Genomic DNA, 19,066 nt, shown 5'->3' with positions numbered 1-19,066 from the left:
TTGGTAAACTACATGGTAATGTAACATTTGCATTTTTTTCGTGATCCAATACGTAATATAGTACACTTATCATAATTTGGTTTTAATCCAGAGAGAATAGCAAAAGTATCTAGATCCTCTATGAGGCCGTGGAGGGATTCTAATTGTCATTTTAAAAGAAAACATGAATCATCAGCATACATTGACACCTTAGTTTTTAAACCACTGATTTCTAATCCCTTAATTGTATTGTTTGATCTTATCTTAACAGCTAACATTTCGATGGCAACAAATAGATATGCCGATAGATTGTATTGGGTAGGGTTATCTGAAAAAGATTGGGGGCATTGCCTCTTGCCCATTACATAACAAACACTGTTTGCAGAGAGAGAGAAAAACTGCCAGGAAATGTCGTTGAAGTTATCAATCAGTAACCCAAACACACATCAGCTAAATCATAAAAAATCTACCAGTTATTGGTGGGCAAGAATAATGGCTCAAACATCAAAGTTAAGTAGAAACAGAAATGTTGCATCTATCAGAAACCTACTTAGCCTATTGTTTTTCATTCAGGAGTTTCTCAGTTGAACTCCTTCACACATTCATTTAATTTATCTAGCCACAGGTTTCCCAAGTTCTCGTTTTTTAAAGATACCCACATGCCATCTTAAGCACTGACATGCATAGGTATAGACTTAACAGCAATAAATATAGAATTACACACAGTTAAGAGGAGTCTCATTAATTAGGTGGCAGAAGTAGGATTTAAGGGGAGTCTTGTATCTCGCTGTCCGGGGAATTCCCAATTCTGCTAAGAACAAATAGAGGGAGGGAGGGTGAGCGTGTTGTCTGGCACCCGTCCCAATGTGGAGGGTCAAGAACAGTTACAGTCAGGAAAATGCAACGATAAAAGCTTGAGCCTGGGTGAAGCATTTGAATCAGACTCACAATGAAGCGGGTCGAACTGGTGTTGCTGGCCGCTGTGGCTCTATCTCTCCCTATGCTCTCCAATGGTGAAGTGCTGTGAGTACATCATAAATAAGACATTGCGGATTTGTTGCGGATAAAATTGACTAGTTGTGGATAAATATCTGCGTGTAATGACGTAGTGCATTACAATTACGATAATAATAACAACAATAATGACGTAGTGCATTACACACAGAGATTCAATGTGTTTCTATCGCATTTTCAATTTGCGTTAAATAGCAAATGTGCCTACCCTGGTCTTGGCAAATGCGCTCTAGCCAACCGCTCGCAGATACAGTGCGGGTAGGCTAGTCTAGTTGATGCGATTATTATGGATAAGAGCGAGAGAGAATATTTGTATTTGTCAAACGGCAGTCAAGCATCGATCACATATCACCAGAATAAGACCCTCAATATTTATTGGAAAGAAGCATCAAGATCACTGTGCACTTTTAACCACCCTGTGAGGTTTATCATATATTCATAATTTAATCTGTAGCCTATTAAACCGAATGGTTTACCAGATCGTAGTGGGAGGACCACACACCATATCACCTCATGACTCACAAATGTAGCTCGATATGATGTTTATTATATCAATATTTGTGTATAAAGGACTTTCCACAGCAATTAATTTTACAGACACAAAAAGATGACATGTCAAACAAACAAATTATCTGTCTGCATTTATAAAATTGTACCGAAATGTATAGTTTCCATCGCAACTGTCGTGATTTTCTTTTTTAGACGATGATTTTTACACTGTGGATGATACGTGGCTAGCGCCATACAATTTATTGTTTACCATTTGTAATCTGTGGTTTGGTTCTCTTTAAACAACCTCAACAAACATCAGCTTACTTTAGCCACCGTCTCGACCTCTGCTGTCTCCACCTCTGAATGCTCCGCTATGAAAAGCCAACTGACATTTAGAATACTAGGGGGTAACTAGCCCCTCCTAAGAACAATGTCTAATGTTGACAACAAAAAAGCTACCTTTCAAAAAAAATGGAAGGTCATGCTTAGGCGAATAAACTATAAAGGGAAATAAATGGGTACAGTTTACATTTAAACTCCATTTAATACGTTTTATTTGGAAATTATTTAGTAAGTAATAATTCAAAGCTAAGGCTAAGTCTAGTTTTAATTATTTACATAAAATATGTGGGGGGGTGTTGCACATGTCACTATTAATATCCACAGTATGAGGAGTTTTATTGTAAAGTGACTTTTTAATTCACCTGCACATGAATTTACTTTGTTCTTTCCTTGTTGTTGTTTTTTCATACAATCCATTATTGTCACGTTCGATGTATGGAGGAGACCAAGGCGCAGCGTAAGATAAATACATACTTCTTTAATGAAGGTGATGGTTTGACATAAATAAGTGCTATGTTTTCGCCGTAAAACATTTTAGAAATCTGACATGCTGGCTAGATGAACAAGGTGTTTATCTTTCATTTGAGCTATTGGACTTGTTAATGTGTGGAGGTTAAATATTTCTAAGAATATTTTTGCATTCTGTGCGCCACTGTTTCAGTTGAGGGGGGGGGGTGTGGTACACCTTGGGGAACCTGTACCGTTAACAGGTTCATATTTTTTTTTAATATAATATTGGAATAGGAATATAACTAATAACATTAAATAACATTGGAATATAACATTTAATAACAATAACTTAACTAATTAACAAATCCATTCAGTGTAACATAGATATCTTATGCTATGTTATTGCACAATTCTAATTTGTACATAAGCCTACTAGAACCTTGTTCAGGGGTAATACATTTCTAACACACAATGATGGTCTCTGCAGTTTACAGCATTTTGCTATACTTTATGAATGGCGTGAGAAATGGGAACTAAAAAATGATTATTATGCAGCTCCAAACACAGCATGTTTCTGCAGACAGATGCCCAATAAACACATATGCAGACAGATGCAAGTACACACACACTGATCAGATGTCAGTCATTCCATAACAAAAAGGTGTAGGCCGGGATTGAGTGCACTCGACAGTCAAAAATATGCCTTTTAAAGGCATTTTCCCCAACATTCACTGAGATCACATTCATGGTAAATGCTGCTCATGTCAGCTCAACTGTAAATTACCTTTAAAGTCTGTTATTGTGTGCTGTGCTATGATGTGCCTTGAATTAAATCCCGTCCTTAGTCAAGTACAAATCAATCTTCCACCCTCCATATTCTTCATCTTCCTTTCTCTTATCTTAACCATTGCAGGTATGTCATGTCTGCTCCCAACCCTCTACGGGTGGGTAGCATGGAGAGGGTCTTTGTTGAAGCTCAAGATTACTCAGGGAATGATTTCAATGTCAAAATCACGGTGAAGAACTTCCCTGCAAAAGATAAACAGCTCCCATCTACAAGTGTGTCCCTGAATTTTGTTAACAAATACCAGGCACTTATTGACGTTAACGTAAGTCTTTATATATGTTTCCTTACAGAAATGACATGTACAGTGGCTTCAGAAAGTATTCACACCCCTTGCCCTTTTCCACATTTTGTTGTGCTACAGAGTGAATTAAAATTGATAATATTTCGATTTTTGTCACTGGCCTACACACAATACCCCATAATGTCAAAGTGTATTTTTTATTTTTTATGTGACAAATTCAAAACTGAAAAGCTGAAATGTCCTGAGTCAATAAGTATTCAATTCCTTTGTTATGGCAAGCCTATATAAGTTCAGGAGTAAACGTGCTTAACTACTCACATAATTCATTGTATGCACTCACTCAAACACAGATTCAACCACAAAGACCAATGAGGTTTTCCAATGACTCGAAAAGAAGCAGACATTGCATGTCCCTTTGAGCATGGTGAAGTTACTACTTAGACTTTGGATGGCCTATCAATACACCCAGTCACTAAAAAGATACAGGCGTCCTTTGTAACATAGTTGCCGAAGAGGAAGGAAACCGCTCAGTGATTTCACCAGGAGGCCAATGGTGACTTTAAAAAAGAGTTTAATGGCTGTGATAGGAGAAAACTGAGGATGCATCAACAACATTGTAGTTCATCCACAATACTAACCTAATTGACAGAGTGAAAGAAGTAAGCCTGGACAAAATAAAAAATATTCCAAAACATGCATCTTGTTTCAACAAGGCACTAAAGTAAAACTGCATAAAAATGTGGCATAGCAATCAAATCAAATGTAATTTTATTGGTCACATACACATATTTAGCAGATGTTATTGCAGGCGTAGTGAAATGCTTGTGTTTATAGCTCCAACAGTGCAGTAATATAAATAAAATAAAAAACAATACACACCATGCACACAAATCTAAAAGTAAAATAATGGAATAAAGAAATATAGATATTAGGACGTACATTGTCGGAGGGGCATGGACTAAAATACAGTAGAATATAATACAGTTTATACATATGAGATGAGAAAAGCAAAAATATGTAAATATTATTAAAGTGACTAGTGTTCCATTATTGAAGTGGCCAGTGATTTCAAGTCTATGTATATAGGGCAGCAGCCTCTAAGGTATCCTGAATACAAAGTGTTGTGTTTGGTGCAAATCCAATACAACACATTACCGAGTACCACTCCATATTTTCAATTATAGTGGTGGCTGCATCATGTTATGGGTATGCTTGTGTAACAGAATGACTTTACGTCCGTCCCCTCGCCCATACCAGGGCGCGAACCAGGGACCCTCTGCACACATCGACAACAGTCACCCTCGAAGCATCGTTACCCATCGCTCCACAAAAGCCGCGGCCCTTGCAGAGCAAGGGGAACTACTACTTCAAGGTCTCAGAGCAAGTGACGTAACCGATTGAAACGCTATTTAGCGCGCACCGCTAACTAAGCTAGCCGTTTCACATCCGTTACACTTGTAATCATTAAGGACTGGGGAGTTTTTCAGGATAAAACAATTTATGGAATGGAGCTAAGCTGTCATGTTTTGTCTTAGATTGTCTTGTCATTTTGCTTTTCCCTCTGTTCATTTTCCCCCTGCTGGTCTTTTTAGGTTCGTTCCCCTTTTTCTCTCTCCCTTCCTCTCTCTCTTCTCTCTATCGTTCCGTTCCTGCTCCCAGCTGTTCCTATTCCCCTAATCAATCATTTAGTCTTCCCACACCTGTTCCCGATCCTTTTCCCTGATTAGAGTCCCTATTTCTCTCCTTGTTTTCCGTTCCTGCCCTGTCGGATCCTTGTCTATTGTTCACCGTGCTGTGTCTATGTATCGCCCTGTCGTGTCGTGTTTCCCTCAGATGCTACGTGGTGAGCAGGTGTCTGAGTCTGCTACGTTCAAGTGCCTTCCCGAGGCAACCTGCAGTTCTTGATCAAGTCTCCAGTCTGTTCTCGTCATTACGAGTAGAATTATGCCTTTTGATTGTAAAGTTACTTTACTGGATTAAAAACTCTGTTTTCGCCAAGTCGCTTTTGGGTCCTCATTCACCTGCATAACATAAGCACAGGAAAAATCCTAGAGGAAAACATGGTTCAGTCTGCTTTCCACCAGACACTGGGAGACAAATTCACCTTTCAGCAGGAGAATAACCTCAAGCACAAGGCCAAATATACACTGGAGTTGAGTACAGTACCAGGAAGACAGTGAATGTTCCTGAGTGGCCGTTACAGTTTTGACTTAAATCTACTTGAAAATACTTGCAATGATCAACAACCAATTTGACAGAGCTTGAAGAATTATAAATGAAAATTATAATGGGCAAATGTCGCACAATCCAGGTGTGGAAAGCTCTTAGAGACTTACCCAGAAAGACTTTCAGCTGTAATCGTTGCCAAATGTGCTCCTGAAAAGTATTGACTCAAGATTGTGAATACTTGTGTAAATGAGATATTTCTGCATTTAATTTTCAATACATTTGCAAAAATGTCTAAAAACATTTTTTTCAATTTGTCATAATGGGGTACTGTGTGTAGATGGGTGATGTTTTTTTTTTGTTAACTTTTTTTCTTCTCAAACTTGTCAGATCTTGGAGGCACCTGGCTTCTTTGATGAGGACTACACAGTGAACCAGTATGTGTACCTGCAAGCTGAGTTCCCAGGCCACCTTCTTGAAAAAGTAGTCCTGGTCTCCTTTCAAACCGGCTACATATTTATACAAACGGACAAAACCATTTACACGCCAGCAAGTAAAGGTATGGCTGAACCCACTGACCCAAAGCCTTCGAATTAGCATTGCTCAGCAATCACCATCACCTCTGCTTTTTTCTTGGGGCCCCAAATATTAGCCAGATAAAAAAAAATAGTTAAAACTAGACGGCCAGTCTACCCCTGTGATTCAGTTTGATTAATTTGGGGTCAGGTCGAAAGTCACATGAAACATTAATGGACATTTATCTTCTTTAAAAAAAATATTTAACCTTTATTTAACCAACCAGGTAGGCTAGTTGAGAACAAGTTCTCATTTGCAACTGCGATCTGGCCAAGATAAAACAAAGCAGTTCGACACATACAACAACACAGAGTTACACATGGAATAAACAAATATACAATCAATAATACAGTAGAAAAATCTATATACAGCATGTGCAAATGAGGTATCTAGCTAGCTGGGAGATGAACATTGGGGTGATTGTGACCCAGAGTCAAAATCGTGTTGCTCTAATTTATCCACAGATAAAAGGGTGTTACACTATATAAACCTAACATCTTAAACTGCATTCTTAGTGTATTACAGAATCTTTGTCTTAAACTCCGGTCTAGAGGCTGTATCAGATATCATCAATGTGGAAATTATGGTAAGTTGTCCTCATAAAAAATGAAACTGCATTGAGAATGCTTCCTTAGTCATGGTTGATGCATATGGCCAGATGACAAAATAGGTATTTTCTGGTATTACTAATGTTTACTACTGTCAATCTTGAGTAGCAACAGATTCATTATCTGTGACCTGTCCATGTATTCTTTCACATATCATGTACATTTAAAGTCGGAAGTTTACATACACCTTAGCCAAATACATTTAAACTCAGTTTTTCACAATTCCTGTAAAAATTCACTGTCTTAGGTCAGTTAGGATCACCACTTTATTTTAAGAATGTGAAATGTCCAAATAATAGTAGAGAGAATGAATCATTTCAGCTTTTATTTCTTTCATCACATTCCCAGTGGGTCAGAAGTTTACGTACACTCAATTAGTATTTGGTAGCATTTCCTTTAAATTGTTTAACTTGGGTAGCCTTCCACAATAAGTTGGGTGAATTTTGGCCCATTCCTCCTGACAGAGCTGGTGTAACTGAGTCAGGTTTATTGGCCTCCTTGCTCACACAAGCTTTTTCAGTTCTGCCAACAAATTATCTATAGGATTGAAGTCAGGGCTTTGTGATGGCCACTCCAATACCTTGACTTTGTTGTCCTTAAGCCATTTTGCCACAACTTTGGAAGTATGCTTGGGGTCATTGTCCATTTGCAAGACCCATTTGCCACCAAGCTTTAACTTTCTGACTGAAGTCTTGAGACGTTGCTTCAATATGGGGAGGCAGCGTAGCCTAGTGGTTAGAGCGTTGGACTAGTAACTGAAAGGTTGCAATATCGAATCCCTGAGCTGACAAGGAACATAAATCTGTCGTTCTGCCCCTGAACAACCCACTATTCCTCGGCCGTCAATAAAAATAAGAATTTGTTCTTAACTGACTTGCTTAGTAAAATAAATAAAAAATATGTCTACATAATTTTCCTACCTCTATTTTGTGACGTTTTTTATTCTTTATATTTATATTTTACCTTTACTTAACTAGGCAAGTCAGTTAAGAACAAATTCTTATTTTCAATGACGGCCTAGGAACAGTGGGTTAACTGCATTGTTCAGGGGCAGAACGACAGATATTTGCCATGTCTGCTCGGGGATTCAATCTTGCAACCTTTCGGTTACTAGTACAACACTCTAACCACTAGGCTAACCACTCTAACCACTAAGTGCACTGGTCTCTCCTGCAGCAAAGCACCCCGACTACATGATGCTGCCACCCCCGTGCTTCACGGTTGGGATGGTATTCTTCGATTTGCAAGCCTCCCCCTTTTTCCTCCAAACATAACAATGATCATTATGGCCAAACAGTTCTATTTTTGTTTCATCAGACCAGAGGACATTTCTCCAAAAAGTATGATCTTTGTCCCCATGTGCAGTTGCAAACCGTAGTCTGGCTTTTTTATGGTGGTTTTGGAGCAGTGGCTTCTTCCTTTCTAGGCGGCCTTTCAGGTTAAGTCGATATAGGACTCGTTTTACTGTGCATATAACAAAGCAACGTCTATACCTGTTTCATCCAGCAGCTTCACAAGGTCCTTTGCTGTTGTTCTGGGAATGATTTGCACTTTTTGCGATAAAGTACGTTCATCTCTCTGTGACAGAACGTGTCTTTTTTCTGAGCGGTATGACGGCTGCATGGTCCTAAGGTGTTTATACTTGCATACTATTGTTTGAACGTGGTACCTTCAGACATTTGGAAATTGCTCCCAAGGATGAACCAGACTTGTGGAGGTCTACAATTTCTTTCTGAGGTCTTGGTTGATTTCTTTTGATTTTCTCATGATGTCAAGCAAAGAGGCACTGAGTTTGAAGGCAGGCCTTGAAATACATTCACAGGTACACCTCCAATTGACTCAAATTATGTCTACTTGCCTATCAGAAGCTTCTAAAGACATTACATAATTTTCTAGAATTTTCCAAGCATTTTAAAGGTACAGTCAACTTAGTGTATGTAAACTTCTGACCCACTGGAATTGTGATACATTGAATTATAAGTTAAATTATCTGTAGTCTGTAAACATAGTCTGTAAAAATTACTTGAGTCATGCACAAAGTAGATGTCCTATCCGACTTGCCAAACCTATAGTTTGTTAACAAGAAATTTGTAGAGTGGTTGAAAAACAAGTTTTAATTACTCCAACCTTAGTGTATGTAAACTTCCGACTGTATATTGTTTACTTATAGAATCATGATGGAATCACCTTAAAGCAGGACAATTACAAACCACAGAATGGAATAATATCTGGACACTTCCCTATCCCAGAGATCACCAGGTTTGTTTTTGTTATTCAATCATCCTAACACACTTATCAGGAAAACGTTTGCCTGTGAACTCTTCTGCTCTCATTCTCTCTTAATATAGAAATGGAAACTGGAAAGTGGTGTCCAACTTCAAGAATAACCCACATAAGAACTTCACTGCAGATTTTGAGGTGAAAGAATATGGTAAGAAGGGTTTTCATTTGGGTAGCCGTTTAATTAAAGGACAATTCCGCCACTTTCAACCTCATATTCATTGTCTCCGGAACCATACTGTACCAGTCTACATATGTGAAAATGGCACATTTCTATAATCGGTGGTTAACAAAACAAGATGTTTTAATCTCTAATGATGCCATTATGTAGAACATTTTAGTTTCTATATTTTTTTCAATAAAATCTAGAAATGTAACATTTTCAATTTAAAAAAAAGTGGTGGTGGAATTGTGTGGACAAGTGGCTTTTATACAGGTAACAAGTTGAAACAGGTGCAGTTAATACAGGTAATGAGTGGAGAACAGGAGGGATTCTTAAAGAAAACCTAACAGGTCTGTTGAGAAACGGAATTGTTACTGGTTGGTAGGTGATCAAATACTTATGTCATGCAATAAAATGCAAATTAATTACTTAACCTCTTGAGTCGACCCGGGACGCAAGTGTCCCATCTAGACATCTGGAAATGCAAATGCACAACGCTAAATGCTAATAGCACTCGTTAAAACTCAAACGTTCATTAAAACACACATTCGGGGTACTGAATTAAAGCTACACTCGTTGTGAATCCAGCCAACAAGTCAGATTTTTAAAATGCTTTTCGGCGAAAGCATGAGAAGCTATTATCTGATAGCATGCAACACCCCTAAATACCCGCAGGGGACGTAAACAAAATAATTAACATCGTCAGCGCTACACAAAATGCAGAAATAAAATATAAAACATTCATTACCTTTGACCATCTTCTTTATTGGCACTCCTAGATGTCCCATAAACATCACTATTGGGTCTTTTTTTATTATTAAATCGGTCCATATATAGCCTAGATATCGATCTATGAAGACTGTGTGATCATGGAAAAAAACACAGTTTTATAACGTAACGTCATTTTTTTAATTTGAAAAAGTCGACGATAAACTTTCACAAAACACTTCGAAATACTTTTGTAATGCAACTTTAGGTATTAGTAAACGTTAATAATCGATCAAATTGATCACGAGGCGATGTATATTCTATAGCTGTACGTCTTGAAATAATGTCCGGGTAAATCTCAACCAAAATATCCGGTCGGAGACCGCAAGAAATGGGCTGCCTCGTGTCCGTTTGACCAAAAAAATCATTCTAGGCAAATGACAAGACTGTTGACATCGTGTGGAAGCTGTAGGTTTGCAACCTCGGCTCCAGGTATTGTGGTTTCTATTCAACAATACGTTCAAGTGACGCATTGATATATTTTCCCATTTTCAGTGATCAGATCTTCCTGAGCTTTTCAATGAAACGCATGTTCTGTTATAGTCACAGCCGAGATTTAACCAGTTTTGGAAACGTCTGAGTGTTTTCTATCCACACATACTAATCATATGCATATACTATATTCCTGGCATGAGTAGCAGGGCACTGAAATGTTGCGCGATTTTTAACAGAATGCTCCAAAAAGTAGGGGGTCGACTTAAGAGGTAAAAAATTATACAATGTGATTTTCTGGATTTTTGTTTTAGATTCCGTCTCACAAAGTTGAAGTGTACCTATGATAAAAATTACAGACCTCTACATGCTTTGTAAGTAGGAAAACCTGCAAAAACGGCTGTGTATCAAGTACTTGTTCTCCCCACTGTACCTGCTGGAGCGCATGCTAAGGGTGGGTGTTGTTATTGTGACCAGTGAGCTTAGATAAGGTGGAGCTTTACCAGCAAAGACTTATAGATGACCTGGAACCAGTAGGTCTGGTGGCGAATATGTAGCGAGGGCCACCCGACGAGAGCATACAGGTCACAGTGGTGGGTGGTATATGGGGCTTAGGTGACAAAACAGATGGCAATGTGATAGACTGCATCCAGTTTGCTGATTAGAGTGTTGGAGGCTATTCTTTAAAAGACATTGCCGAAGTTGAGGATCGGTAGGATAGTCAGTTTTACGAGGGTATGTTTGGCAGCGTGAGTGAAGGAGGCATTTTTGTGAAATAGGAAGCAGATTCTAGATTTCATTTTGGATTGGAGATGCTTAATGTGAGTCTGGAAGGAGAGTTTACAGTCTAGCCAGACACCTAGGTATTGTAGTTGGCCACATATTCTAAGCCTGAACCGTCCAGAGTAGTGATGCTAGTCGGGCGGGCAGGTGTGGGAAGCGATCGGTTGAAAAGCATGCATTTAGTTTTACTAGCGTTTAAGAGCAGTTGGAGGCCACGGAAGTGGAGTGTTGTATGGCATTGAAGCTCTTTTGGAGGTTTGTTATTAACACAGTGTCCAAAGAAGGGCCAGATGTATACAGAATGGTGTCGTCTGCGTAGAGGTGGATCAAGTAATCACCTGCAGCAACAGCGTCGTCGTTGATTTATAGAGAGAAAAGAGTCGCCCGAGAATTGAACCCTGTGGTTTAGTACCTTGAGTGTGGCTGAGGTGCATCCATGAACAGCTCGGAAACCGGATTGCACAGTGGAGAAAGTACGGTGGGATTCGAAATCATCAGTAATTTGTTGGTTAACGTGGCTTTCGAAGACTTTAGAAAAGCAGGGCAGGATAGATATAGGTCTGTAACAGTTTTGGTCTAGAGTGTCACCCCCTTTGAAGAGGGGGATGACTGAGGCAGCTTTCCAATCTTTAGGAATCTTGGACGATACGAAAGAGAGGTTGAACAGACTAAAAATAAATTCGCTAATCTATGGATTTCACATGACTGGGAATGCAGATATGAATCTGTTGGTCACAGATACCTTAAAAAGGTAGGGGTGTGGATTAGAAAATCGGTCAGTGTCTGGTGTGACCAACATTTGCCTCATGCAAATAGAGTTGATCAGGCTGTTGATCGTGACCTGTGGATTGTTGTCCCACTCCTCTTCAATGGCTATGCGAAGTACCTGGATATTGGCGGGAACTAGAACACGATGTCATACACGTCGATCCAAAGCATTCCAAACGTGCTCAATGGGTGACATGTCTGGGGAATATGCAGGCCATGGAAGAACTGGCACATTTTCATCTTCCAGGAAATGTGTAAAGACACTTGTGACATGGGGCCGTGCATTATCATGCTGAAACATGAGCTGATGGCGGCGGATGAATGGCACAACAATGGGCCTCAGGATCTCGTCACGGTATCTCTGTGCATTTAAATTGCCATCGCTAAGATGCAATTGCGTTCGTTGTCCGTAGCTTATGTCTGCCCATACCATAACCCCACCGCCAACATGGGGCACTTTGCTCACAACGTTGACATCAGCATTCTGCTCGCCCACGTGACGGCATACACACTGTCTGCCATCTACCCAGTACAGTTGAATCGAGCATTTGCCCACTGAAGTCGGTTATGACGCCGAACTGCAATCAGGTTAGTACCCTGGTGAGGATGCAGATGATTTTCCCTGAGACGGTTTCTGACAGTTTGTGCAGAAATTCTTCAGCAAACCCCCAGTTTCATCTCTCATTCTTACAGTGCAACGCTCCCTCAAAACTTGAGACATCTGTGACATCTGTGCACATTTTAGAGTTACCTTTTATTGTCCCCAATACAAGCTTCTTGATGTGCCACACCTGTCAGTTGGATGCATTATCTTGACAAAGGAGAAAAATACTCACTAACAGGGATGTAAACACATTTTTGCACCAAATATTTGAGAAGTACCCTTTGTGTGTTTACAAAATGTTGAGGATCTTTTAGTTCAGCTCATGAAACATGAGACCAACACTTACATGTTGCATTTATATTTTTGTTTACTATATGAATTCTTCCTATCTAGTTCTACCCAGCTTTGAAGTCATATTGACAGTGAGCAAGTCCTTCTTCTACGTTGATGATGATGAGCTATTGGTCAACATTGATGCCAGGTTGGAGCTATTGTAGAATGTCAAAATATATCTATTGTTGTTATTTCCATGGTAACTAGTAACTAGAATTTCTACTTAACATATCATCTCACCCCCCCCTCCCTTAATTCTCTGTGGTGGTATTTCTGTATGGTTTGGGTGTGAAGGTACCTGTTTGGGGAGCCTGTGACAGGATTTGGTTTTGTGGTGTTCGGGGTGATCCAAGGAGATGGCAGGACGAGTTTTCCCAGCTCTCTCCAGAGAGTGGAGGTTTGTGAATGTAATATGGGAGGGAGTTTATTTGGATAATTCGGTACACATACAGGTATTCACAAACATTCACCATTGATGAGCTCTATAGCTATAATATCACAAGAAGTCTGACAGACAGACATCGTTTCTTTGTTTCTTATGAATGCAGCTTATTAAAGGAGTGGGCAAAGCGGTTCTGAAGATACAGCACATTAAAGAAACTTTTCCAGACATCAATAACCTTTTGCAGAAATCCCTCTACATATCAGTCAATGTGTTAACAGACACAGGTAAGTAGAGTGTGTGTGGTATGTGCATACTTTTGCATCTCATGAAGTGTGTGTTTGTGTTCAATCTCAAAACAGGGAAGGTGTTGGTTTTATCCCTCAGGGAGTGAGATGGTGAAAGCAGAGAAAAAGGGAATCTTCATAGTCAAGTCACCGTATAGCATTCACTTCAAGAAGACCCCACTGTACTTCAAACCAGGAATGCCTTATGACATCTCGGTACATTTAAGAGCATTCAATCACTGTGTTCTACATGAACTCAATTACTATGCTATTCCAAAGTGTTGCCTAGTTATTTTAACCATGGAAACCTACCAAGTAACTGTGGTCAAAGGGGTAGGATGGTATATTGGGCTTGCACTGTCTTTCCCACCTATTGGTCTAATTGTACCACTTTCAATTTGTACCATTAGGTGTATGTGACCAATCCAGATGATTCTCCAGCCAACGATATTGATGTGGTGGCTGTACACAAACACCAACAAGTGCAGGGGAAGACACATGAAAATGGTATTGCCAAAATGACAATTAACACGGATGTGGGCACTGCTGAGCTGCCTATCACGGCAAGTTCAAAACCCAAACTTGTTTTTTAATTGTGTCAAGAACAGTGTTGACACCTTGTAGTCATTCATTTTGTTGCTCTATTTCAACACAGGTGAAGACCAACGTCAATGGACTTGGAGATGACAGGCAGGGCACACAGATGATGACTGCCAAGGCCTATAAATCAAAAGACAACTCACGGAACTATATTCACATAAACATCCATTCTGCAGAGGTCAAAATCGGAGAGCGACTCAAAGTAGACCTAAGCCTCGGCAGCAGTCCTGCGGCCCAGCATGACAAACATGAGATAACCTATCTGGTGTGTACCAGTCAACTTTAATCACTTAGACTTGTGCATTTGACCAAGCTGTGGTGCTATGGTGGGCAACATTACAGGGTAAAAATGCTGCATGGTGTGTATCGTGTGGTATGTTAAAAAAAAGAAAAGAAGATATATACACTACCATTCAAATGTTTGGGGTCACTTAGAAATGTCCTTGTTTTTGAAAGAAAAGCACATTTTTTTGTCCATGAAAATAACATAAAATTGATCAGAAATACAGTGTAGACATTGTTAATGTTTTTAAACCTACTTTATTTTTATTAGTTGATGGAAATGCCTGATTGTTAATGAAATATCTACATAGGCATACAGTGGCCCATTATCAGCAACCATCACTCCTGTCTTCCATTGGCACATTGTGTTAACTAATCCAGGATAATAATTTCAAAAGGCCAATTGATCATTAGAAAACCCTTTTGCAATTATGTTATCACAGCTGAAAACTGTTGTTCTGATTAAAGAAGCAATAAAACTGACCTTCAGACAAGTTGAGCATCTGGAGCATCAGCATTTGTGGGTTTGATTACAGGCTCAAACTGGCCAGAAACAAAGATCTTTCTTCTGAAACTCATCAGTCTATTCTTGTTCTGAGAAATGAAGGCTATTCCATGCGAGAAATTGCCAAGAAACTGAAGACCTTCACAGAACAGCGCAAACTGGCTCTAACCAGAATAGAAAGAGGAGTGGGAGGCCCCGGTGCACAACTGAGCAAGAGGACAAGCATATTAGTGTCTCGTCCTCAACTGGCAGCTTCAATAAATACTATCCGCAAAATACCAGTCTCAACGTCAACAGTGAAGAGGCGACTCCGGGATGCTGGCTTTCTAGGCAGAGTTCCTCTATCCAGTGTCTGTGTTATTTTGCCCATCTTAATCTTTTATTTTTATTGGCCAAGAAGGCCAGCACCCTGGAGTTGCCTCTTCATTGTTCATGTTGAGACTGGTGTTTTGCAGGTACTATTTATTGAAGCTGCTAGTTGAGGACGAGACACTCGAATGTGCTTGTCCTCTTGCTCAGTTGTGCACCAAGGCCTCCCACTCTGTTCCTTACTTAAACCCGGGAACTCTCTGACTCCACCCATCACGGGCTGGCACTCTTTACCAGTTAATGCCAGTTTGCCCCCCCCCCTTAGAGATGAATACTGACAAGTCTCTGTGTTCACAGATCTTGAGCAAAGGACAGCTCATTTTCTCCCAAAGGTCAGAGTGGAAGAAGGGACAAGGACAGGTGACACATTCTCTGACGGTGAACAAGGATATGATCCCCTCCTTCCGGATTGTGGCATATTACCACGTGGGCCAGAAAGAGGTTGTGTCTGACTCTGTGTGGGTCGACGTCAAGGATACGTGCATGGGATCGGTAAGAATGTTGCCTCGCAGTACAGAACCCATCGTATAGTGGTTACACTCGGCTCTAGTCACATCTACCACTCTCCACCGGAGATCAAGGTTCAATCCCTGTGTCCAACCTTTCTACTGTTATACACATTTGCACATAGTATTTCTATGTGAGGTATTGCATTCAAGACTTATTATTCTCAAACATTACCTCCGTCTGTGTCCCACAGCTAAAAGTGGAAGCTGTCAGTCCCAGGTCTAGTTATGCACCTGGGGCAGAAGTCACCCTGTCTGTCATTGGTGATTCAGAGGCCAGGGTGGGACTTGTGGCTGTGGATAATGGGGTCTACGTCTTGAATGACAAAAACCGACTTACTCAGACAAAGGTGAAGAACTGCAGACTGAACATACCCCATTTCTGACACCTAATTAATAAGACTCTGAGTCTTCTCATCTAAAATAGTCCATAATTTTTTTTTTATTGATGTTAGTCCATACCTACAATGGGGTCCGGAAATGATTGACATGCTTGAAAAAGATGCGCAATAATGACTGTATAAAAGAAATACTGTGTTATATTGCATGTCCCCCAAAGATTGGGAAATTATATTAATTTTATGCTAATACAATTGCTCAGAGAAAGAGGTTTTGTTTAACAACTAATAAAAATAAAGTAGGGTTAAAAAATATTGATTCTTATAAATAAATAATGTAGTCAAAAGTTGAGTATTTGGTCCCATATTCCTAGCACGCAATGACTACATAAAGCTTGTGACTCTACACACTTGTTGGATGCATTTGTGTTTCAGATTATTTTGTGCCCAATAGAAATGAATGGTAAATAGTGTATTTTGTCCTTTTAGAATAAAATATGTTTTTAAACACTTCTACGTTAATGTGGATGCCACCATGATTACGGACAGTCCTGAATGAATCGTGAATAATGATGATGAGAGGGTCCAAGATGACACCCCCCAAGACATGCTCACCTCCCCTGTTATTGGAACTGCAAATGCAAGCTTGATGTAGTCATTGTGTACTAGCAATATGCGACCAAATGCAAAAAATGTTGACAACTTTATTTATAAGACTCTTTAGGGGTGTCTAATTTTGACACCTACCCATTTTTAGAATAAATAAATTAAACAATATCTCTTTCTTAGAGAAATGTATTAGCATAAAATAATATAATTTCCCAATTTTGGAGTGTACAATAGATGAGCTATTATTTTATACAGTCATTGTTGCAAATCTTTATCAATGGTGTCAAAAATTTCAGACCCCATGGAATGTAATTGATGTCGGTATAAAAAAAGTGATGTGTTTAAAAAAAAAGAAGCAATGTGGGTACAGTGCATTCGGAAGGTATTCAGACCCCTTGACTTTTTCCACATTTTGCTACGTTACAGCCTTATTCTAAAATGGATTCAATTGTTTTTCCTCCTCCTTAATCTACACACAATACCCCACAATGACAAAGCAAAAACACATTTTTGGAATTTTTGGCATATTTAGATATATACAAATTAAATATCACATGTAAATAAGTATTCAGACCCTTTACTCAGTGCTTTGTTGAAGCACCTTTGGCAGAGATTACAGGCTTGAGTCTTGATGGGTATGGCACTATAAGCTTGGCACACCTGTATTTGGGGAGTTTCTCCCATTCTCCTCTGCAAATCCTTTCAAGCTCTGTAAGGTTGGATAAGGAGAGTCGCTGCACAGCTATTTTCAGGTCTCTCCACAGATTTTAGATCGGGTTCAAGTCCGGGCTCTGGCTGGGCCGCTCAAGAACATTCAGAGACTTGTCCTGAAGCCACTACTGCGTTGTCTTGGCTGTGTGCTTAAGGTCGTTGTCCTGTTGGAAAGTGAACCTTCACCCCAGTCTGAGGTCCTAAGCGCACTGGAGCAGGTTTTCATCAAGGGTCTCTTTGTAGTTTGCTCCGTTAATCTTTCCCTTGATCCTGACTAGTCTCCCAGTCCCTGCCGCTGAAAAACATCCCCACAGCATGATGCTGCCACCACCATGCTTCACCGTAGGGATGGTGCCAGCTTTCCTCCAGACGTGATGCTTGGCATTCAGGTCAAAGGGTTCAATCTTGGTTTCATCAGACCAGAGACTCTTGTTTCTCATGGTACGAGAGTCTTTTAGGTGACTTTTAGTAAACTCCAAGCGGGCTGTCATGTGCCTTTTACTGAGGAGTGGCTTCCATCTGTCTACTCTACCATAAAGGTCTGCTTGGTGGAGTATTGCAGAGATGGTTGTCCTTCTGGAAGGTTCTCCCATCTCCACAGAGAAATTCTGGAGCTCTGTAAATGACCATTGGGTTCTTGGTCTTCTCCCGGACCAAGGCCCTTCTCCCCCAATTGCTCAGTTAGGCTGGGCGGCCAGCTCCATGAAGAGTCTTGGTGGTTCTAAACTTCTTCCATTTAAGAATGATGGAAGCCACTGTGTTCTCGGGGACCTTCAATGATGCAGACATTTTTTGGTACCCTTCCCCAGATCTGTGCCTCAACACAATCCTGTCTCAAAGCTCTACGGACATTTCCTTCGAACTCACGGCTTGGTATTTGCTCTGACATGCACTGTCAACTATGGACTATTATGTCCCTTTCCAAATCATGTTCAACATCTCAACATCTCATGTTCTCAACATCTCAAGAATGAGCAATGGAAACAGGATGCACCTCAATTTCGAGTCCCATAGCAAAGGGTCTGAATAGTTACAGATGTTTACATACACTTAGGTTGGATTCATTGAAACTCGTTTTTCAACCACTCCACAAATTTCTTGTTAACAAACTATAGTTTTGGCAAGTCGGTTAGGACATCTACTTTGTGCATGACACAAGTAATTTTTCCAACAATTGTGTCAGGACCCGGTTACGAACCCGGGTCTCCAGAGTGAGAAACAGTCACTTAACCAACTGAGCCACGAATAGTCGGCAGAATCCAGAAGATGAGGCAGACACAGCAGTACTTGAGACAGTGTATTTAATGAAGTAAAAAGTGAAGTCCTTCAGGAAAACATGTAACTCCACAACCTCAAAAGGAATTCCACAAAAACAAAGGTAATCCTCCAAGACAAAAAGGTAAATCCACAAGGTGGTAGGTATAGCATGAAAAGCCTCAAAAGATACTCAAAAATAAATAAACAAGAACAAAAAACAGAATTCCACAAGAGAGTCCACCGGGATCAACAAGAGTACACAGAATACTAGGGCTGGGTGCTACCATACAAACACAGAGCAAATAACTGAGGAAAACTAAGGGTTTAAATACAATCATGGGAAACGAGGCACAGGTGCAAATAATAATGGGGAT

The 19,066-nt window shown here is 40.0% G+C and overlaps 1 protein-coding gene across 1 annotated transcript in view; it reads left to right on the top strand.

The window, feature by feature from the left end:
• The first annotated feature begins 851 nt into the window (after positions 1–851).
• LOC124003045 (complement C3-like) overlaps positions 852–19,066 on the top strand; it is a 56,951-nt gene continuing 38,736 nt past the window's right edge. The window contains 14 exon segments of the mRNA XM_046311031.1: positions 852–1,002; positions 3,191–3,386; positions 5,922–6,090; positions 6,623–6,693; positions 8,886–8,974; positions 9,064–9,146; positions 12,907–12,994; positions 13,141–13,243; positions 13,395–13,515; positions 13,616–13,731; positions 13,926–14,078; positions 14,171–14,380; positions 15,569–15,763; positions 15,972–16,127. Coding sequence (XP_046166987.1) covers positions 929–1,002; positions 3,191–3,386; positions 5,922–6,090; positions 6,623–6,693; positions 8,886–8,974; positions 9,064–9,146; positions 12,907–12,994; positions 13,141–13,243; positions 13,395–13,515; positions 13,616–13,731; positions 13,926–14,078; positions 14,171–14,380; positions 15,569–15,763; positions 15,972–16,127 — 1,824 coding nt within the window. The 5' untranslated portion in view covers positions 852–928.

The sequence above is a fragment of the Oncorhynchus gorbuscha genome, linkage group LG18 (assembly GCF_021184085.1).
Source record: "Oncorhynchus gorbuscha isolate QuinsamMale2020 ecotype Even-year linkage group LG18, OgorEven_v1.0, whole genome shotgun sequence".
In the NCBI taxonomy this organism is placed as follows: domain Eukaryota; kingdom Metazoa; phylum Chordata; class Actinopteri; order Salmoniformes; family Salmonidae; genus Oncorhynchus; species Oncorhynchus gorbuscha.
Note: the sequence above shows the minus strand (reverse complement) of the source record. Positions and strands in the feature narration are given on the sequence as shown.